This window comes from Marmota flaviventris, chromosome 14, assembly GCF_047511675.1.
Source record: "Marmota flaviventris isolate mMarFla1 chromosome 14, mMarFla1.hap1, whole genome shotgun sequence".
NCBI classification, from domain to species: Eukaryota; Metazoa; Chordata; class Mammalia; order Rodentia; family Sciuridae; genus Marmota; species Marmota flaviventris.
Window position 1 is genome coordinate 7,403,866 of NC_092511.1, and position 24,140 is coordinate 7,428,005.

At 33.9% G+C, this 24,140-nt stretch overlaps 1 protein-coding gene across 1 annotated transcript in view; it reads right to left on the reverse strand.

Annotated features, from left to right (window-relative positions):
• The window catches only part of Rock2 (Rho associated coiled-coil containing protein kinase 2), a 137,200-nt gene that overhangs the window by 61,534 nt on the left and 51,526 nt on the right, over positions 1-24,140 (reverse strand). The window contains exons 2-4 of the mRNA XM_027937791.2: positions 23,830-23,911; positions 22,477-22,577; positions 4,121-4,258 (exon numbers count right to left, since the gene is read on the reverse strand). Of these exons, the coding sequence (XP_027793592.1) occupies positions 4,121-4,258; positions 22,477-22,577; positions 23,830-23,911 (321 nt within the window). The remainder of the gene's footprint in view (positions 1-4,120; positions 4,259-22,476; positions 22,578-23,829; positions 23,912-24,140) is intronic.

Here is a 24,140-nt window from a genome sequence, read left to right on the forward strand (position 1 = left end):
AATTCCAATGCTAGGACCCTATTTTGTGTGTGTGTGTGTGTGTGTGTGTGTGTGTGTGTGTGTGAGAAAGGGGCACCAAGGATTGAACTCAGGGAGCACTCAACCACTGAGCCACATCTCCAACCTCATTTTGTATTTTTATTTAGGGACAAGGTCTCACTGATTTGCTTAGCAGCTTGCTTTTGCTGAGGCCGGCTTTGAACTCACCATTCTGTCTCAGCCTCCCGAGCCACTGGGATTACAGGCATACACCACCGCACCCAACTTCTGCCAGGACCCTATTCTAAAGAAATAGTCATGAAATATTTATATACAACAGACAGATGGACAAGCACAGCTAATTCCATATCATGGGCAGAATTCATATAAGTCTGGAACACCCTGTTTCACCAGACAGAAAAGCAAACTATTAAAAACACCTAAGGCTCTGTCAAAAGGTCTCAGGAACCAATTTAAATATGATTACACTGGCCAAAGGTGTCATAACATAAGCTTCAACAAGGTGTTCAGAGGACTAAAATATATTAACTACATTTTTTAGGTCCATGCATTCAAACTGATTCCACCCTCCTCCCCAAACTGGTCACCCTTAAGAGATAAAAAGAAAACTATGTCCTTCCTTTTTGGAAACTGGTAAATATAGGGAAATTATAATGAAGTTTTTGTCCTTCCAATGTGAACTATATCATGGAGTAACCAATTAGTAAATGGGGGAATATCTTTCTTTATAGAAACATTCCAGTCACTACAATTAAGAAGGAGTGATGAAATTGAAACATCACCGTTTTACAATCCTTAAAAGATCAAGACACTGATCAAAAATAGTTATGATAACACAGGATAATCAGACATTGGCCTCCTGAAAGAAGAAAAATACTGCCTATGAAATAGCCTCCTAAAAATAAAATCTGAATCCAATCAAACCCTTTACTCTATCAACTTACAAAAATTCAAATGAGAGAGAAGCATGTTGAACTATATCACAAGGACAAAATTATCAAAATCCAGGTTTTCAACCTGGGGACAAAAAACTATCAAAGAACAGGAATACTATAGCTTGAGAGACAAAAGGTAAAAGATATACCTAAATTTAAAAAGTTTTTTAAATACCAAAAACTGGGTGGGGATTTAGCTCAGTAGTAGAGTGCTTGCCTTACATGTCTGAGATCCTAGATTTTATTTCCCCCAGCATTGCAAAAAAAAAAAAAAAACCAAAACTAAAATAATATACTTAGAGTACACATTTGGGGGATAAAACTGGAAAAGAAAGCAAGGAAGAGCTTACCATAAAAAGAGTTAAGACAAAAATAAGGACACTAGAAAAATACTAGTATCCTTAGAAAAACAGAACAAACTAGATAAACTAGAATAAAAAGTCCTCTCTACCAGCAAAAGAATAAGATTTTTAAATGTGCCAATATACGTCTGTTGAATTTTTTAAAATCACACTAAAAACATATATGTAAGACATATAAAGGGACCAAAGAGTTATATTGCAGCATAATTTATGTAAGAAAAATGAAAATAGCTACTTTCAACAAACATAGTGCACCAACAAATCATGGGACCATTTGTACAATTAAATATTGAATAGTCATTAAAAAATAAGAGCTGAGATTTAGAAAGCTATTTGAAATAATCCATTGAAACTGATTATATGCACACTCTCTGATCCATCAATTTCTCTACAAGGTAGATCACCTAAAAGGAATGTGTGAACTTAGTCACCAAAAGCCATATGAAAGAAAATTCATAGCAGCATTATTCAAAACAGTCAAAAAAAAAAAAAGCCCAAAATAAAAATGATTCAAATGTCCATTAAGTGATGAATGAAGAAAATGTGGTATAACCAGACAACAGAACATAACTCAGCCAGGAAGGAACGAAGTGCTAATATATGTTATAATATGAATGAATGTTTAAAGATGTCACAAATACCATATCATATGATCCCATTTATATAATGTTATGGTTTGGGTCTCAAATGCCCCCCAAAGGCTCATGTGTTGAAGGCTTGATCCCCAATGCATCACTGTTTAAAGGAGGGGCTTTGGGTAGGTACTTGGATCATGAGGGCTCTGACATCATCAATGAATTAATCCACTAATGATGAATAGCTTAATGGGCTATCTGGCAGAAGGAAGTAGAAACTTTTAAGAAGACGGGCCTAGTTAAAGGAAATAAATCAGTAGGGACCTACTTAAGGGTCCCCAGACCCATTCTCTTTCTGTCTCTGCTTCCTGGTTGCCATAAAGTGAGCAGCTCTGCCCCACAAAACACTCCCCATCATAATGTTCTGCCTTATCACAAGCCCAGAAAAAAACAGAGTCAAGTGACCATGGATTGAAACCTTTGATGCATTAAAATTTTCCTCCTTTTAAGTTAATTTTATCAGGTATTTGTCACAACAATGGAAAGTTAACTAGCAAATATGAAATATCCAGAAAAGGTAAATCCATAGAGACATATTAGTAGTTGACAAGGACTGGGTCAGAGAGAATTGAGAAATAACTGCCAAATGATTCAGAGTTTCTTTTGAGGACAACAACAACATTCTAGAATTAGGCAGTGGTAGTGATTAAACAATTCTGTGAATATATTTTTGAAAAGGTGAGTAATGAAATTAATAAATAAAAATAGGTCAGTCCCTTTGACAAGTTTCCCCCAAAATTAAAACATTTCATACATGTAAGTGTAATGTTGCATGGCATATTAGTTAAAAGAGAGAGAGAAACACATGAATACCACAGTCATAATCTGAATTACTTTTTCAATTGTACTATGTTTTGACTGTTGATTTGCTTTTGCAGATTATTTCAACTATTGAGAGATTCTTTCTTTCTCAATTAACACTTCATAAGGCTCCACCTAACAGAATTAAAGATCAAAAGATAGCAATATATGAAATAATATCTGGAAATAGCAATGAATATACGACTATAAAAGCAATTTAAAGCTAAACATGGAACAAATAATATTTTATAGTCATTCTTTAGTCAAGTAAATTATTGTGATACATAATTTGAAACAAAATTTTTAGTTTTAGCTGCACATACTAGAATTTCTAATAACTGGCTACATATAATCAACAAAATAAAGAGGAGGGGGAGATTAAGACTAAATATTAAAAACAAAAAAACAAGAGTAATGAGGTTTCAAATGCCATAGTCACAAGCCAGGTGAGGTGGCACACACCTGAAATCCCAGAAACTCAGAAGGCTGAAGTAGGAGGACCACAGGTTCAAAGCCAAGCCTCAGCAACTTAGTGAGGCCCTACACAACTTAGTAAGACCTTGTCTCAAAATAAAATATAGAAAGGACTGGAGATATAGCTCAGCATCCCTGGGCTTAATCCCCAGTACCATAAAAAAATAAAAATAAAAAGACAAAGTCATTAATATGGCAATTTTTTTTTTTTTTTAAACCTCCACAGTGCCTTCCACAAGCAAGGTATCAAACTCCCAAGATCATTTAAATTTTCTGAACATGCAGTGGCACGTACCTAATCTTACTCATGGCACTTGTTCAAAAATGTGTGTGGATTTAGATATGTATTACAAAATCTTTAAGAGAAGTAAAACTGGTGCAAAACAAAACCAAAAATTTCTTAACCTACGTTCAAATAAGATGCAGCATCAGGAGTGCTAATACTATCTTAAATTATGGGCAATATACAAAGGACAAACAATTGGAAATTCTCCTATAGTCAAGTAATTTTTTTCCTGAGATAGGCTAATTAATGTAATAACAATTTCTAAATGATATTAATATGTATATATCCTTCCAAATGAGTCAATAAATTTACTATATTTCTATGATGTAAACCACAAGAAAAGGTAGGCAGGAGTAATGACATGTTGATGATCAAGCTAATTTTTTTATAGAAGAGAGTTAAAAAGGAAAAAGTTGCAAGTAATACTTCCATGCATTCATCAATTTTAAGTAATTATTACATGTGTCTATACAGATACTGTTCAGGAACATTAAACAAGTATATTGACTCACTGAAAACAACTGCATTATTACTATGTAAGTGAGACCAAGGACTTTCAGCACATGAACTCTTATGAATAATAGCACTTAAAAAAATAAAATAAACTGTAAAAGTTAGTATGCTTACCTGAACCACCCAGGGACTATTGGCAAAGGCCATAATATCTCTTTCTTCCCAGAAGAAAGCAGAATCTGATCTTTTTATCATTTCAAACTTGCTAAGAAGCTTCATAGCATAAACCTTCTGTGATGCCTTATGACGAACCTGTGGAATTTTTAATCATAAAAATTATAAATAATTTTATGAGAGGAGAGTAAATTGATTATACTATAATCCTACTGTTAGTGACTTCTGCTGCAAAATAAATTGATCCTTAACTTTTTCTTTTTTTTGGATCCTTAACTATTAAAAAGTAAAAGCATATTCAACATAAAGGAGAAAATTTACAATAGCCTAAATATTTCATGAAACAGATAATTTTCAACATTGAGTTCAATATACCAGTATCTCATTTCTTCTAAATAAAGCTAAATTCATGAACTTTAATACTCTTGTGTTAATCAGTCAATTTTTGGTGGGGGAGGGAGGGTTACCGGGATTGAACTTAGGGGCACTTAAGCACTGAGCCACATCCCCAGCCCTATTTTTTTCTGTATTTTATTTAGAGACAGGGTCTCACTGAGTTGCTTAGCGCCTTGCCATTACTGAGGCTGGCTTTGAACTTGTGATCCTCCTGTCTCAGCCTCTCAAGCCTCTGGGATTATAGGCATGAGCCACTGTGCCCAGCAATCAGCCAATTTCAAGAATAAGATATTGTTAAATAAAAACATCCAAGATAAGTCACTGGGGAAAACATTTATTTTTATTTGAAACATCCATGTGTACATCCTTCACTATCAGAACTTAAGTGAATCTAATAGATTTAGATATCTAAGAATAGCTGTGATTTTATTAATCCATCCTTATTTTTTTCTAGGTACCCTATTTAAAAGGTTAAAATATGGTTATTAGATCAATTCCTATCTTCCCTATTAAACTTCTTTCAACTTCTGTAATATAACAAACTTTTTCTCAGGATCTTTACATGTACTATAGAAAGCATTAGAAAACCCATCAGTCCTGGCCTCCGCCTTTCTCCCAAGTGTACTAGCTCCTTAATCACCTTGTTGAAACACAGAACTCCTCAAATGGTTTTCTGACCACATAACCCAAAGTAGGAGCTCACTGTTCTCTACATCAGAACTCCATTTGTTTTCTTCCTAGTATATCCAAAATTATAATTTGTTTCTTTGTACTTATTCCCTATCTACCATATGACAATGTCAACTCACCAAGGGCAGGGATTATTTCATATGTTTTGTTCTTCAATGTCTCCTCAGTGCCAAGTTCAGTGTCAGCATCAGCAATAAAAGACACTCACTAAATATTTGGTGAATTAATTAGTAACTTGATGTGACAGGCTAAGACTAAATTTCCAGTTTAAATAAAGATTCAATAAGTAATGTTTCTATTTACTGCTTGTCAAACACTATTCACATCTAGAATCAACATTATTGATAAAAATAAATGGAACACTTCTCTTCCCTAGAGGAGACAAGGAAGAACCATTTTACTTACAGATCAAATGCTACATAAAATGAATAAAATTTTAGAGAATCATTGTTTAATAAATCCAGTTTAATAGATAATAGTTAAGTTATGTTTAATAGATAAAGTTTTCCCTCTAAGAACAGATAAGAAATTTTGTTACATGGAAATAACAAATCACTAATGGAAAACACAGATAATCCTAGCAAGGCACAATATACACCACTATTTATCACCCAGGGTCATGCATTTCTGGCTGTGATGGAATGACTGGTACTAGTGAGCTCTTTCATTGTAAACAACCATCAAACATGAAATATGAAACAACAGCTTCCAGGCTTTGTAAAATAAACAGCACAGACTTTGGTCCCTAAGAGAAGAGAATATCGACAAGTCAACCACCCTATAATGTCCCAGAAACTACTTGAAATATCCCAACCAGCGAACAGCAAAGCACAGCAATCCTGCTGAGTCAAGGAAGCAGAGAGTTCAGAACAAATGAGGAATCTGGATTATGCCGGGGAGGAAACTGGAAAGTTAAGAGCTGTAAAAGAGGGAGATCAGATCCCTAGAAAGGATCAGCTACCTAGAGAGACAAAGTATCCCAGAGGATACCCCAACTGCTATGGGGTTGACAGCAGAATAGAAACACTGCAAGTTAAGCAACACTGGAAAAACACTGGATTTCCAGTCAAACAAAATTGAAGAAACCCTGGTAATTACCTGGACATCTAGGTGACACAGCTAAAGAAAGCACAATGCTCTAAAGTAGGGCCTACTCTAGCACTACCTAAAAAGGCTAATGGTAAACTTCTGAAGATCAAAAAGATACAATTTGGGGGGACTGTGGTTGTGGCTCAGCAGTAGAACACTAGCCTAGCACGTGTAAGGCCCTGGGTTTGATCCTCAGCATCACGTTAAAAAATAAATTAAAAAAATAAAGGTACAGTACCTTTGTGTCCAACTACAACTAAAACATAAATATTAAAAAAAAAATTAAAAAGATACAATCTGGAGGCTCAGTCCTACTGAGTTAAAAGAACTTGGTAAATACTATCATCTTTCTACACATCTACTTTTATAAAGTATAAAACTAAGCCTGCACAAGTTAAGGGTAATCAGCAAGTAAATGAATACTAGGATGAAAACCAATACTCTTCAAAAAAAAAAAAAAAAAACTCAAAGAAATAAAGAAAAATTTGTTAAAGAAATAAAGGACTATGAAAAAAAAAAAAACTAGAAATTTTCTACATGAAAACTACAATAACTGAAATGAAATATTCACCAGAAGGGCTTAACCATCAAGCAGACTGGATATCAGTGAAATTGAGCACAAAGCAATCTGAAGAACAAAGACAAAATAAATAAATGGAAATAAGCAGACTTGGGGGGCTCAAGACAATTTTAAACAGTCTAAAATATGTGCATAAATGAATGGAGTAAACAATATAATTAAAAAACAGAAATTATCAACATTAAAAAAAAAAGTCCTAAATTTTTCCCCCTTTCATATTATTAGAGATTGAACCCAGCACCTTCGATATGCTAGGTAAGTGCTGTTCTACTAAGCTACTTCCCAACTCTTCTCTTCACATTTTTATATTGGGACAGGGTCTCACTCAGTTAAGGCGTCCAGGCTGCGCCCCCAACTTGTTGTCTTCCAGCTTCAGTCTCCCTACAGCTAGGATTTCAGGATCACCACACCTGGCTCCAAGTTTATACAGTTTAACTTTAAAACTAGAAAGGCCAAAAATTAAAAGGATGGAAGAAAATATACCACGAAAACAGCAAGAATAAGTTGGCTTTGAAATATAAGTAATAAAGAAACAAGGAGGGTAATTTGGACAAAATAGGTAATTCATCAGGAAGGCCTAACAATTCTAAATGTGTACATCTTTAATAAATAACCTTGACAAATCATGAAGCAAACACTAACAGAAGTGAGAGGGAGGGAGGGAGGGAGGGAGGGAGAGACAGAGAGAGAGATCCCATTTTCAGTTAAAAATTTTAATCTTTCCATGTCAGTACTTGAAAGAACAAATAGATAAAATATCCATATGGATATAAAGAAAACATAGTCCAAAATGAAAAGTGCTTAATCAATTTTAATTACAAGGGTTACTGGATTTAATTACAAAGGTTATTATAATACATTAAAGTGTTATCATTTCTCATTTTTAGATATTTTGAAACTTTAAGTATTTTGATACACTATAACTTCATGTGAAAAGAGGCCTAAATGCAAAGGGCCAACTAAGTGATAACAATATAACAGATTACAGTCATCTTCTATATTAAATTAGCAGGCTGGAATAGCAGCTCCCTTGATTTGTAGAGTCATCAAATTTATAGAATGCTGAAAATAAATGCAATGGAAAGCAATCTGAAAACCCAGTAGGGGAGTAGATTAGGGAAGATCCTAGTCTTTAAACTAGAAATCTCTGCCACAGCAGATAGATTAGATTTAAAAAAAAAAAAAAAAAAAAAAAAGTTTGTAGTTGTAGATGAGAAGAATGTCTTATTTATTTTTATGTGGCACTAAGGATCAAACCCAGTGCCTTACACATGCTAGGCAAGTGCTGTCACTGAGCTACAGCCCCAGCCCTAGATGAGATTTTTAATTGCTTTATATTGAATTAGATTATTTCAAAGCAAATGAATATTCCACTGATATTATTAAAAAGTGAAGATAAATGTTAACAATATTACTAAAAATTTATTACTAACAATAAATGTTGAGGTAATCCCTCTTCTATATATATATTTACACCATTCTTCAAACTTTCACTTATTCTAACAACAAATCAAATTTTGAATTGTTTCCTAACTTTTATTACCAAAAGCAAATCATAAAACACAAGTCAATTTATACAATATTATTATTTGTGGATGACAAAAATGGCACGAAGAATTTTGCTATAATAAATTGCTGTGAACAGAAGGTAAGCTGGTAGAAAAGTTAAAATTTAAAATAGCAACATTTACATGTAAGATAACTTAAACAAAAAACCTAGAAGGAAACAGCCGTTTCATTCAAATAAACAAAAAGTTAGACATTACAGTCAAAAGATGAGTTCTGAATATGAGAAAAATGTTCATCATTTCACTTTTGGTGATGTGAAAATACTCTCCACTCTGTACTTGCTCAGCCCTCACCATTGTCTAATATACGATATATGTGATATTTGCCTCACAAGTTCCTTCAGGAACAGAAAGCATTCACTGTGGACTGCCTAGAGGTTTGTACAGTGCTAAATAGTCTGATTCAACTGTCCAATATTGAACTTTCCATTCAGTAAATCATTGTCTATATCCATATGATATCTACAAAACTTTGAATATGAAAAGAATGTTTTGGCTAGATGGCATGATTCATCAGACCTGAATTTCACTTAAACTGCTTGGACAGGACAGTTATCAGCTCAAAATACAAAATGCGGGAACCACCAGCTTGTGGTCCTTCTTACAACTCTAATTTATGGAGAAAACATTAAGAGGCAATACTCTTCTTATTCATGCCAAATGTCTACACCATACCTTTAAAATTCATTAGCAGTGATGTTATAAAGTACCACAATAAGTGCTGTTAACTTTAGGAAAGCTGGTTTCCATTGATCTTCCTCTGAGGATGTCTCTGAGTTATTCTATTATAATCTCCCTCAGCATCTCTGTAGATTCCCCTTTATTCTCCAACTCCTTCTCCTCTATTCAATATAGATGGATAGATACATGAACAAACAGTCAGATATAGTAGCTATTCATTATCATACTATGCAGAGTCACGTTTAAAAACAGATGTCAACAAACCTAGGCAAAGTCCTAGATATTTTTTAACTATATGGTCATTTTATTTAATCTCTAAATTTCAGTGACTTCATCTATGTAAGAATTCATGCAGTTGCTGCAAATATAAAATGAGATAACGACTATACAGACTTAGCATACAGAATACTTTCTATGAAAATGTCAGCTAATTTCACCACTGACAAATGGAAGATAGTTTGTTCCCTTACAAAGTTAAACATGTTTCCCTGTCACTAATCTACCTGAAGGACAAAAACAATGTTCCAAGTCTTATAATTGTTACAGAAAAGACTTGTCATATTCCTCACGTTAAATGTTAAAGTGAATGAGTGAAGAAAAAAAAAACACCATCTAATTTTAGACTATTTATAAAAAGGGGAAAAAGAAAAAAGAAAGGGGAGGAGTCCCAGCTGATTAGAGTTTTGAGCGATTTTTACTTGTTTGTTTTTATTTTCTGTAGCTTACATACACTGATTTCTAAAAAAAAGAATGAAAGAAAGAAAAAGAAAAGAAACGAAACTTACATAGATGAGACAGTCCTATGTGTAGATACAGACATGCTTAGAGGATCCTAAAACGGACCTGCTGGAACACTCAGGGACAAAAACAATTTAAAACCATTCTAACCAAAGCACCTCATTTGAGGCTTTCAAGTTTATTGTTTTTATCAAAAATTAATTTTTATTTTGTATAAGAAGATGCAGTGCATCTATTTGATAGACCCAGAGGTGTTACTTTCTTCTGCTAATGAAACTTATACTACACATGCAAGAAAAAAATGTCACTTTTACTGTTTGTGGCAGCCACGATTAAATAGCAGATACAAGAATTAAAAAACATGGAGGGAGTTCCTTTTTGCAATTCAGAAATAACCCTATAAGCAGTTAAGGGCCAGTTGTATCCCCAAAGAAAAGAAAGAATCAAAAGGCTGAATTCATATGAGAAGGATTGGGTAATCATGCCCTATATTCTAGACTTTAGTTGATTCTACTTAAAAGGTAGGTTTAAAATTCATTAAAAGCAAGTCAATAGGTGTCCAGGGATGCAACCTGAGCCCAGGGATCAAGAAGAAACAGTCAATTTCCCTTCGATGAAGGCTCTCTACATTCAAGGTTTTGTGCTATAAAGGATATAAAAGGATGAGATGAATCCAATCCCAGAGATGCACCTGGTGTATACACATGTTACCAATCCACAGGGCTGAACTGACAAATGGTTACATAGTAAGCTTGCCCTTTTCTCTACACTGCCTTACAAATATTCTTCTTAAATTGTGTACTTGACTAAAGAAGATAATATTCCCAGATATGAGGAGGAGTTATTGATTCCTGGTGGGAACACCAAAAGTACTTGAAAGACACAGTTCTTGCCCTCAGAAAGTTTATAATACAAAAGAAGCAATCAAAGAAGCTTACATATAAACTAAAAGGCATAATATGATAAATGAAAATAAAACAATTAAAGAACACAGCAGGGAGAAACCACATTCAGATCAAAGGTAGAAGAGTAAAAGAAAAAAAGAGTAAAAGTAAAAGTTTTCTTTTAAAAAGAGTATTGACAGAGCAAAACTGTATGATTGAAAAAACAGGAAAAAACAAAAAGCATGAGAAATGATAATGGAGCACAAAGGGGAAGTTAAGGGCTAAAAGATAAAATCAGTGATGTCTTAAAAGAGGGCCTACAAGATAAGGACGGAGATTTAATACTTCATTTGGTAGGGAAGGGATCCATTATACGCAGAGGGGAGATAATGAATGTATTTTAGAAGGGTCAATTTGGTAGCCGTTACACTAGTCAGATGAGATCTAAAATTCCCATTCTTTAAGTTAATATAGGGAGGTACAGAAATAATGAAAACAAAACAAGTATGCTAGGAAAGCCTCACAATAGATTCCACTATATCCACACCAGGAATGGGAGTAGAAATGGTTCATGGTTCACAGTCCATGACAATGTAAGGACATAATGTATGAGGGAACAGTCTACCAAACAGTAACATGGGTCCAGCTGAGTTTAGACTGCATGAATTTGCAGAAAATTTAATAAGCCCGGTCTTCATTATTTTCTCCATCAGCACTTCACAGCTTGAGATCAACAGTAACTATGATGGAAATTTTTTATTTAGCAAAAGTGAAAAACATGGCAAACACAAAAATGCAGCATAATGAGAGGGCAGCCCTGAATGCTGAAAAAAATAAAACAAAAGTGGAGACACTGAATAAGGCAAAAACAGGACTTACTAAAAAAATTACATATAAGGGATAAAGGAAAGAAATCAATTCTGATTCCCCTCTGGCTTTTGTTTGCTTGCTTGTTTGGCTTCAGCAACTAGTTTGATGCTGCAGCCATTTACTAAGTTGGGGAGTAAGAAAAAGAATAGGAGGAAGAACAGAGGATATCGAGCACTTTAATTTCGTGTTTTAAGCATCTATGACACAACTTAATAAGGATGTCAAATAAGTCACTGTGCATATGAACTCAAGAGTGAAGTAGAAAGTTCTGAGTAATAGTTATAAATGCAGCCTATATATTGTATTTAAAGTCACGGGAATGCATAAGCCCACCTTGAAAGAGAATGCAAATAAAAGAAGTAAGAGTGGCCACTGAGAACTACAATATTTTAAGGTAAGCTGAAGAATAAACCAGAAAGGAAACTGACAAGTCAGAATAGGTTAAATAGGGAAAAGTGATGCTTCAAGAAAAGAGAAAAAGACGGTGGTGACCACATACAAAGAGACTATGCACTGGAATCCTCTGCCTAAATTCAAATCTCAACTCTGCCATTCAGTAATTACATGAACTTCTGAAGATTATTTATGCTATCTGTGGAACTGAATTACCCCTTTTGCAAAATGGGCATCATGGTAATGATAATAATTTTTATCTAGAAAGACTTGTGAAAATTGGTAACTGTATACAAATTGCCCCCAATGTTGAAACTGCTACAAAAACATGCGCTACCACTTATTGTGGACATAAAAACCATAACTTACAGGGCTGGGGTTGCAGCTCAGTAGTAGAGCACTCATCTACCCATGTGTGAGGCACTGGCTTCAATCCTCAGCACGACATATAAATAAATAAATGTACAACTACAACTAAAAAAAACCATAACCATGTATATGATTCTTTAATATAGATATACTTAACACACACATATATTACACATATCCTTAGAAATGGAAAAGTTAGCAAACTATGCATCAAACTAATAAAGAATAGATATCTCAGCAATGGGTCTATAGGTTTATTTAAAAAAATATAATATTGACTTACTCTCTCATTATTCAACTATGAACAATACATAAAAAAATTATTAACTTTAGAGGAGAATTAACACTGATCTGATTTTTCTAACTCCACAGGGAAAGATTTTTTACTTTCTTAGAATGAAAATAACTAGGATAAAATAATTTGACACTAATTTTGAGAGCGCCTCCAATTGCTTCTAGTCATCAAAGCAGTAAAAGGATAGACACCTACAGGCTGGTTACTGAAAACTGACAAGACTTTAATCTTGGCCTTCAGCTTCTAGAGTTTGTGAGAAAACAAATCCCTGTTGTTTTAGCCTTGCAGCCTGAAGTAGTGTTATGGCAGCCCTATATGTACACTAATACATAGGTATACATCTGAAAGTTAGAATAAGACTTCTGACTATTTAAAACCCACCTAAATCCATGACAAAGAAACTGACATCAGTATTAAAAGCTAGTATTTCCTGAGCTGTCAGTCACCACACGGCACTAGGTCTATACTAAGAACCACATATGTATGACCTAATTTAGTCCTCACAAAAAAATGTTAATGTAAATTCTATTACTAATGCCACTTCAAGATGAGAAAAGTACAGCTTTGATGACAACAAATCAATATATCATGGAATGGAAACAAGAAACATAAGTAGTTGACTCTGGCTCCTTTCCACAGAACCAGAGTATTTTAATAAAAAATGTCTATTAAAAATTTATCATTATTACCTTAACTACAAAAAAAAGAGTTTATTTAAACCAACAAGTTGGATTCTACTTTTAGTGTTTAATTAAACTCAACAAGCTTATAATATGTATTTTCATTGTGTCAAATACTATTCTAGATTTTTTTCCATATTTAACTCATTTAATGGTCATAACAACCCATGAACTATATTCATATTAGTATCTTTATCTTAAAAATGAGGAAACTGAGTCATGGGGACTAAATAGTTGTCTGAGGCCACATGCTGATAGTTAATCAAGAAGTCTAACTATACAGTTCACTCCTAATCAGAATAATATACTGAATTCAATTTTTTTTCCGTAAAAATTAGATGTGGAAAAGATCCAAACAGAATAGGATCCAAGAGCAAAAATGATATCATATAAAAATGATTCATTTGATAGATTTTTTATTATAAAATAAATTTACACCTTCTTTCTAGGTGAGGGAGAGAGTAAGTAAAGCAAATTTTGCCATCTTGGAATTATAGAACTTTTCAATCTGTTAAAAAAAAAAAAATGCCTTTTCAGATGAGAAAATTTACCACCAAAGAAGTTAAATGATTTGGCACTTCCCTGGCTTACAATTTCACATGCTGTTCTTGAGTTTCAACTCCCACCTCAACCTCATGTCTTCAAGTAGCTAACTCCTTTCTGTCTTAACTCAGAAGTCACTTTCTCACAGTAAGACCTTCACTATGTCCCCAATCTCAATTAGGGACATCCTTCCATTGTTCTTTCTCATAGCATCCAGATCTTTCCTTTCATAGTATTTACCACAGTATGAAACAATTTTACTTGCTTAATCTTCACCTCCTCCTAGAATCTCCACTTTGAAAAAAGGTTATAGGCTTAGAAACATGCACAGCTCCTAGGACACATGGACACTAAATATTTCATGAGTAGATGAACAAATGAACCATTAAATGTCTGACAATTAAATGCTAACATTTACTGAACACTACTATGATCCTCAGACTGTTCCACAGGCTTTATATATGAAATGTCACATCTAATTCTGAAAGAAATCCTACAAGATATAAATGCTACTGTTACCTTCATTTAATAGATAAGAAGGAAAGGACAGAGAGATTAAGTAACTTGGCTAAAATCATACTAATTAGTGGTGGAAGGAGATTTCAATTACAAATAGTTTGACTCTAGAATCAATGATCTTATAGATTATGGCTTATTGGTGCTGAACCAAAGTTACTTTAACAGTCACAATTTTATTTGTAAAAATTGATTACTGAACTCTCTGTGGAAATTTACTTTTAACTTGACTGGAAAAAAAGCATTTCACATGGAAAGACAAATCTGCACGAATTATCATGAAACTGCCTTCAAATAATTAGAAAAACATAAACATTAAGATGTACCCAATGCGGAGCATTCCCTACATGTCCACCATGCTAATTTATCTACTATATAAAAATAAACTTCAAAAGGCTATGAATGGCATAAGAATTTGGACTTTTCCTTTACAATCTTATCCTTCTTTCAAAAAGTTCCTAACTAAGGAAATAGGGCCAAGAAGTAAAGCCCAAACAGACATGCCACAGGCTCTTGGGTCGGGTCATCAGATTAATGGAATGTTAAAATATTTTTTATTTTTAAAAACATAATTTTTTTCTGCATTTTTTTTGTGGAAAAAACAAATTCTGGGATGGAAAATTAACAAAAACAAACATAAAAGCTTTCTATATCTATATATTTTCCTTGTCTTTGACATATTGAATTATAATGACCAAATTAACACAGGAGAGTAAATACAATGACTTTAAACATGAAAAGGTCTGTCACACTTCCTTTCAAAATTCAACTCCAAAATTATTGTATCTCTAGATACTACAATGAATCTTAAGTATGCAAAAACAATGTATTTTTGTAAAACATATGTAGCATGATTTTATATATCAAATAGGCATCAATAACTAAAGTTAACACTACGGGAATATAACCAGGCTTATTTTATAAATCCACTTAATGATCCTCATAAAATAGGTATTATTTTCTCTATTCTATTGACTAGAGCTCAGAGAGAGATTTATGCTTATGGTCACCATTATCTATAATCCCAGCAACTTGGGAGGCTGAGACAGGAGGATCATAAGTTGGGGGCTAGCCTGGGAAACTTGGCAAGATTCTCAGGAACTTAGTGAGACTCTATCTCACAATAAAAAATAAAAAGGACTATCTATGGATATACCTCAGTAGTAAAGTGCCCCTAGGTTCGATAGTCAAAAAGGAAAAGAAAATGGGAGGGCCTAGGTTCATTTACTTTATATTTTCCCTATCTTATAGAATCTTTCATATCTCCACTGTCATGTTATCCCACTAGAACATCCAAAATCTGAGGTTTCTGCATTTTCACTAAAAATCAACCAACACACAAAAAACAAAACCAAATAAATAATAATAAAATATCACTTTCCAACGTAGTCCTTTCCTTTAAGTCTACATTAAACTAACCCTCAATTTTTTTAGCCATACTTCACAAGGTATAGTTTCAAGTCTCCTAAGTACTCCATCCCTTGAGTACATTCTTTAGAATATGCCCTTTAAGGCTTCTGGTTCCAAAACCTAGATGCCCATCAATAGAAATTGTGGTATATATACGTGATAGAATATTATTCAGCCATAAAGAAGAATGACTTTATGACATATGCCAGTAAATGGATGGATCTGGAGATTTAGGTGGGAGACAATGATTGGCTTATTTCATTTATTAAATCCCCCAAATCCAAAGGTCAAATGTTTTCTCTGAGATGTGGATGGTAACTCACAATAGGAGAGGCAGGGATAGAAGTTCAGTGGATTAGACAAAGGGAATTTAGAGAAGAAAGGGCAATAAGAATTGGAAAGACAGAAATGAATCGGGCATAACCTTCCTATGTACATATATGAATATACCACAGTGAATCTCAGCATCATGTACTGCTGAGGGCCAAGAATGACGCATGGCATGACCCAGGTCATTTGCAGTGTCATTGCATGTAAGGTGACCTTGCTCAAGGACCAGGGCGGATCTGGGTTTAGGGAGGTTCCAGGTTTAAGGTGTACCCTGCTGGGAATAGGGCGTATCCTGCTGCCTCAGGTGCGCCTGCTCCTTGAGTTCTCGCCTGCTCCTTGAGTTCTCGTGGGATTCAGAGAGTATTTGGGATTTTGCCCAGAACGTGATTGGGGCCCAGAAGGTGAATTCCCCCAGAACGTGTTTGTAGAGTGCCGGTGTGAGTTCGGGAATAAAGAATTGCTGTTTGAATCTACAAGGCTGTGAGTGGCTCGTGATTTTGTGCCCAGCCAGACTGCGGCAATGTACATCTACAAGACTGGGATCATAATTAGAATAAGATATATTTCATGATTGTATAAATACATCAAAATACTCAACTGTCATGTATAACTTTAAAAAGAAGCAATAAAATATAATTTTTAAAAAAAGCCTCTGGTTACACACGTAGATTGGAAGTCACCACTACTCCATCATAACAATTAAAAAGTTCAACAGATTGAAAATCAGCATCTCTTTTTGCATCTGAAAGAGTGATATGGCACTGCTCCCAAGACTGAAGAGGAGTCATGACTAACAGAATCAGAGATTCTGCAGAAACAACCTGAGGAGGAGGAGGAAATCTGAACTGTAACTGACAAATTGCCAGAAGCTAAATGTTGTCAATTCTGAGAATTAAAAACTAGAGGGGACCCAGTTATAGGGAGCCCATATAGTTTTGTGAGTTTTACCTCAGGGAGTCAACTGGGTTCTCATACTAAATATTGGAGAAAAATCTCCTTATGCTTCCAGCAGAAAAAGCGAAGAAGGAAATATGCCAGAACCCTCTGCTCTTTTAACAAGGTCTGCTCTCAGGAAAAAGTATTTAACCAGAGCCTTGGGAAAAAGAAATACATGACCCTACCCACTCTACTCATTCTCTCCCACCTAAAAAGGGGGTAGGGTGATGAGAAAAATCTATCAGTCCAGAGACAGGTTCACTATAACAGACTGGATGTGATCACAGGACTAGAGATGCTTCCCCTCCCTCCACACTGTATACAACTTATCTAAGGGTCTATTTACAACAGTTCCTTTTACCCTGTGTATCATGTCCAGCTATCAAGAAAAAACTTCAAGGCATATCAAAAGGCAAAAACATAGTTTGAAGAGATAGCAAGCATCAGAACCAGACATGGCAGAAATGATGGAATTATTATATGAATTTAAAAGAACTGATTAATATGGTAGGGGTTCTAAAGGATAAAGTAGGCATCATTCAAGAATAGAGGGCTAATGCAAGCAGAGAGACAAATTCTAAGAAACTAAAATGACATCCTAGAGATCAAAAATATTTTTAAATAAATAAAGGCCAAAATAGACATGTAGACCAATGGTACAGAATAGAAGACACAGAGATAAAACCACATGAATAAAAGGTGCCAAAAACATACATCGAAGAAAAGACAGCCTCTTCAAAAAATGATGCAGGGAGAACTGGAAATCCATATGCAGCAAAGTTAAAATAGACCCCTGTATCTCACAATGTACAAAACTCAAAGTGAATCAAGGACCTAGAAATTAGACCAGAGACCCTGGGCCTAACAGAGAAAAAAGTAGGCCCAAATCTTCATCGTGTCAGATTAGGCCCTGACTTCCTTAACAAGACTCCTAAAGCACAAGAAATAAAATCAAGAATTAATAAATGGGATGGACTGAAACTAAAAAGCTTCTTCTTAGCAAAAGACAATAATCAGTGAGGTGAAGAGAGAGCCCACATTTTGGGAGGAAATTTTTGCCACATACATGTCATAGAACACTTTTTAAAAAATTCAATCAATAAATGGGCTAAGGAACTGAAAAGACACTTCTCAGAAGATATACATTCAATCAATAAATATATGAAAAAATGTTCAATATCTGTAGTAATCAGAGAAATGAAAATCAAAACCACTCTAAGATTTCATCTCACACCAGTCAGAATGGCAGTTATCAAGAATACAAAACAATAAATGTTGGCGAGGATGTGAGGGAAAAGTCACACTCACACTTTGCTGGTGGGACTGCAAATTGGTGCAACCAATCTGGAAAACAGTATGGAGATTCCTCAAAAAACTTGGAATTGAACCACCATTGGACCCAGCTATCCCACTCCTTGGTCTATACCCAAAGGACTTAAAATCAGCATCCTATAGTAATGCAGCCACGTCAATGTTTATAGCAGCTCAATTCACAATAGGTAAACTGTGGAAGCAACCTAGATGCCCTTCAATAGATGAATGGATAAAGAAACTGTGGTATATAAACACAATGGAATATTACTCAGCATTAAAAGAGAATAATTATGGCATTTTCAGGTAAATGGATGGAGCTGGAGAATATCAAGCTAAGTGAAGTAAGCCAATTCGCAAAACCAAAGGCCGAATGTTCTCTCTGATAAGTGGATGCTGATCCATAATGGGGGGGGGGGAGCGAGGGGATATGGGAAAAATGGAAGAACTTTGATGGGGCATGGGGGCAGGAAAGATGGTGGAATGACATGGACATCATTACCCTAGGTAAATGTATGACTGCTCATATGGTGCAACACTATATTGTGTAGAACCACAGAAATGAAAAGTTGTGCTGCAATTGTGTACAATTTTGATGCACTCTGCTATCATAGATACCTAATTAAAATTAATTAATTAATTAAAATGCAAGACAGGAAAAAAATTAAGTATGAAAAATAAATAAATAAAGAATGCCTTTGATGGGTTTATTAGAAGATTTTGATACAGATGAGTAACTGCTTGAGTTTTAGGATACCTCAATATATATCTCTAAAACTGAAAGGAAACAGAGAAGACTAAAAATGAAAAAAAAAAAAAAAAATCAGAACACAGGCATTTATAGGACAACTGCAAAAGATATAATATATGCATAATGGTAATATAAGAAGATAAAGAGGAAAAACAACAGAAGAAATATTTGAAACAATAATGACTGGAAATTTTCCAAAGTAATTATCTGTGATTGGCACACAAAATCACAGATACAGAAAGCTCAAATATCCAAGCAGGATACATGAACAGCAGCAACAACAACAACACTATATTTAGGCAAATCATTTTCAAACTATAAAATGCAAAGTATAAATATTCTTGAAAGAAGCTGAGATGAGAAAGAATACTTTACTGATATAAAAATAAAGAATCTGGCTTGTATCATGAAGGGGAAGGCTTGAACTATAAGTGATGATTAGTTTGGATAAATTTCAGCTCTCGGCACAGTAGCAGGTACCTATCTGTAGTCCCCAGCCCCTTGGTAGCTAGGTTTCCAGAAGAATCTATACCAAGTATAGGGGAGCCAGGGTAGGCAAAAAAGAACCCTGTCCTCCAAACAAGAAATCTCTGCTCTGACCATATAAACACATATGTTTGATCTACCTATATTCTGTCTATAAGAGACTCTCTTTAGATCCAAAGACACAAATAGATAGACAGTTTGGTAGAAGTCTCCAATTAAGTCATTAGATCCAGGGCTCTTCTTTGTTGGGAAAATTACTGACTCAATCCCCCTAATTTATAAAGATCTATTTCAATTTTCTATTCTTTTGTGATTTAGTCTTGGAGGGTTTTGTGTGTCTAGGAACTTGTCTATTTTATTTAGGTAACCCAATTTGTTGCTCTTAGAATCAGCAGTAATGTCTCCACTTTCATTTCTGAGTGTTCTCTGTTCTCAAACTTTTCCAAGAAAAAAACTGAAAAGGAACATCTTCTAACTCATCTTACTCCGATATTAAATATAAAGACACTAGATGAAAAGAAAATTCCAAACCAATACTCCTTATGGAAACTGACCCAAAATTCTCAACAGATTATTAGCTAATGTAATTCAGTAGTATATTAAAAGATATACCACTCCCAAGTGGGATTTATTCCTGGAATGCAAAGATAGCTAAACAAGTGAAAAGCAATTGATGTTAACATACAATATTAATAGAACACAGGGAAGAAACACATTATCCTGAGGCAGAAAAAGCATTTAACTGGGGCTGGGGTTGTGGCTCAGCGATAGAGTGCTCGCCTAGCACATGCGAGACCCTGGTTCAATCCTCAGCACCACATATAAATAAATAAAATAAAGGTATTATGTTCATCTACAACTAAAAAAAAAAACATAAAAAAGCATTTAACAATATTCATCATCCTTTCATTATTAAAAAGAACACTCAACAAACCAGAATAGTAAAAAACTATCTTAACATAATAAATTTCATGTGTGAAATATCAACAGCAAACATCACACACATGAATGAAATCTAAAGCTTTTCCTCTAAATCCAGAGACAAGGCAAAGAAGTCTACTTGAGCCACTTTTATTCAACAAAGTTATAGTCAGAGCAATCAGAAAAAAAAGAAAGGAAGGAAGAAATACATGAATGAAAATCTCTATCTAAATGTCTTTGTATGCCCTTATGCATAGAAAAATCTAGAAGATTTCACCAAAAAGACCTGTTAGACTAAATTAAGCAAAATAACAACACAAAGTCAACACTCAAAAATAAGTTATATTCACTAGCAATGTACAATGTGAAATGGAAATTACGAAACCCAAACAGTACTGTTGTGAACCTAAAACTTCTCTTTAAAAAGTTTTTAAAAGCAAGGTGCAGTGGCACATGCCTGTAATCCCAGCAGCTCAGGAGGCTGATACAAGAGGATCTGGAGTTCAAAGCCAGCCTCAGCAACCTAGTGAGACTCTAAGCAACTCAGCAAGACCTTGTTTCTAAATAAAATAGAAAAAAAAGGCTGGAGATGTGGCTCAGGGTTGTTAAGTGCCCCTGGGGTTTAATTCCTGGACACACAAAAATAGTTTTTAGTAAGCAAGAAAAAACAAAAACAAAGAAGCTAAAATTAATTACCTTTCTGGAAATAATATAATCATGTCAAAGAAAATCTCTTAGATATTATATTAAAGCAGCCCAAATTTTTTTAAAAACTATCTGGGGCAACCTCATCACTACTGACTCTTGCATAGCTTATATTCAGGAAAAATTATTCTATAACTAATTCAATATTGTTAAATAATGAATTCCTAATGTTCTTCAGATCCAAGTACATTTATTCTGGTTAAATTTCATTTCTTCTGGATTTGGGCTCATCATCTAAAATCATTCACAATGCACTTCGGTTTTGTAAAATCATTCAATATGCAATCATAGCCCCCAAAAATCATTAACACCCTGAAACCCCTTAAGAATCTCTATCCAAAGTACCATCCATCCATGCTTTCATCAGCCTCCTAAAAATATAACTATTAAATGAGTTATAATGCTGCCTTCTCAGGCATTCAGTTGACACTTCTCTGCAACACCATCAAGTTAGGTCAGACTTCTTCATATTTATGGAAGTACCCTAAACTATAAGTCCAATGAGCCTAGCAATGAAACAGAGGAAAAAAGAAAAAGGTTAGTCTATCATAACCTGTTCTTCTAGAAACCCATGCTGATTTACAATCATTCTCTTCTCAGTGTTCCATCAACAGGAGTAAAACACTTGTATTCAAGGAACAGAATTTGACTCTAACTTAACTATAAGAACAAAAATTAGTCTCAGATGCTTACATGATAGAAATAGGAATATTATTATAGTTCCTCATTTAATACCACAATGCTGTATTTATTTTCAACATTTATAATACTTTTAGTTGGTACCACTTTGGTCTATAAAGATACATTTTAGATTTACTTTGAGTTATTAAAATTTCTTTGTTGGATTTCTTGTATATTTAAATAAATCTCAATTCATTAAACAGAAATGTTGTTAATTTCAAGATTCTTAATAAAAACAGTTGATCTGGTGGAATATTAACTGTTAGGCAGTTCATATGTGAAGCCATGCTGACTTTATTCCAAATCACAGTTTTTCAGAGCTAGAAGAGAGCCAGTATTAATAAAACAACTGGCTTCTGTTACAAATGAGAACACTGAGGTTCTCAGAGATACAGAGTGACTTGACCCAAGTCATAAAATTTACTCCCATCATGCTGGGACATAGAAATTAGAACTATTCAACTACTACTGATAATGTTTCACAAACCCATATGTCAAAAAAAGTAATGAGAACAAAACAAATACTTTCTTACCAACTGGACTTCCCCAAATGCTCCTCTTCCAATAACTTTTACAACATCATAATCTTCTGCTTTCATCTGTAGACCTCTGATTTTTTTCACAATTTTCTCATCTACAATAAAAAGAATCACCATATTTATAATATCAATCATCATATTCATTAGCAGTATTTTAAAATAATCACCATATTTGTAAACAAATTTTTATTTCAAGAAACTGGACTTAGTTTTTGGCTAAACTTGTTTGGTGTTTACAAACTTCTGTTTTTAAAAAAAAACAAAACTTAAGATGTACATTATCCATCTGTATATCAAAGAACCAAAACTCTCTATGGTTTGTAAACATACATATGAGCACTATCAAATGCCAAAAAGCAATAGTTAAAAGCTATTCTGTTTCTAACTCTGTTGATTGGCAAGTTTGATTCAGCTGACACAGTGATAACCCCACCACTCCTGGTGCACATTATAAATTCTGGCAGAAAATTGCCTCATGATTACTTAGCAAGGCTAATCTTAGACACTCTAGTGATGAAAATAGGAATATTCTAGTTCCTCATTGAATGTAAATATAATATTTACTGTCAACATTCCAATAGATACCACTTTGACCTATAAAGATGATTTATTTTCAGTTATTAAAATTTCTTTGTAGAATTTTCCATATATTTAAATGCATCTCAATTCATTAAACAAATATTTTTAATGCCAAAATTAATTTCTAATTTTCAAATCTTTCTGTTGAATTATGATAGCCTATTTCATTAAAATGTAGTGATCATACTACAAAAACAGTAACTAGAGACCAGATTATTTAATTAGGGAAATACCCCAGTGTCTAACAATTCCAAATTAAAGAGTTTACTATAATGATATCAAGTATGTATCAATCATTGAGAATTTCTTATTCTAAGAATTCAAGTTCACTTACTTCTTCACCACAACATCAATATTGGCAAATATCAAGGGTTACTACATATATGGTAATAAATGGCATTATATTATTTTTCCTTAATTAGACCAAAATATCCAAATTTATAGAAACAAAAAGCTTATTAAGCCTTCTGTGTAATTTAAATCAAAATCTTCTTAGAGTTGGAAATTTATCTTAAAACTTCTCTTGGAACATGTCCTACAATAGAGTCTTAACACATACAAAATTTTGAACTTATTACATATTACAATTTAGATCTACAGTTTTGCTCTGAAAACAAAGAGTACTTATTTTTAAATAGAATAAATGGTAAACTAAGAAAAAAAAAAAGTTAATGAGTTCCCGGGTTAACTAAGTTAATAAATTTATGGGCTAAAATATTAATCAAACACAAATCCCATCAAAAATACAGATATGTAATAAACACTTACATCTATTTAAGAAATTATCTATATTCTTATTTTTCCTCAAAGCAGGAAAATCCAAATCAAGGACCAAGGAATTTAAGCCATCCTGTTAAAAAAATAAATAAAAAGAGTAAAAGGACAGTTTTTATAATTTCCAAGCATTGAAAAAAAAAATCTTTGAATTTTATTGTCCTCAACAAATAAATGGCAACCCACTTAGATATACTGCCCAAAAGCTCCATATCCAACCGTTAGCTGTTTTTCTAGCCTCTGCCAGAGAATATCCAAGATTAAGGGGTTGGGGAGTAGCACAGTGGTAGGGCACTTGCCATCAT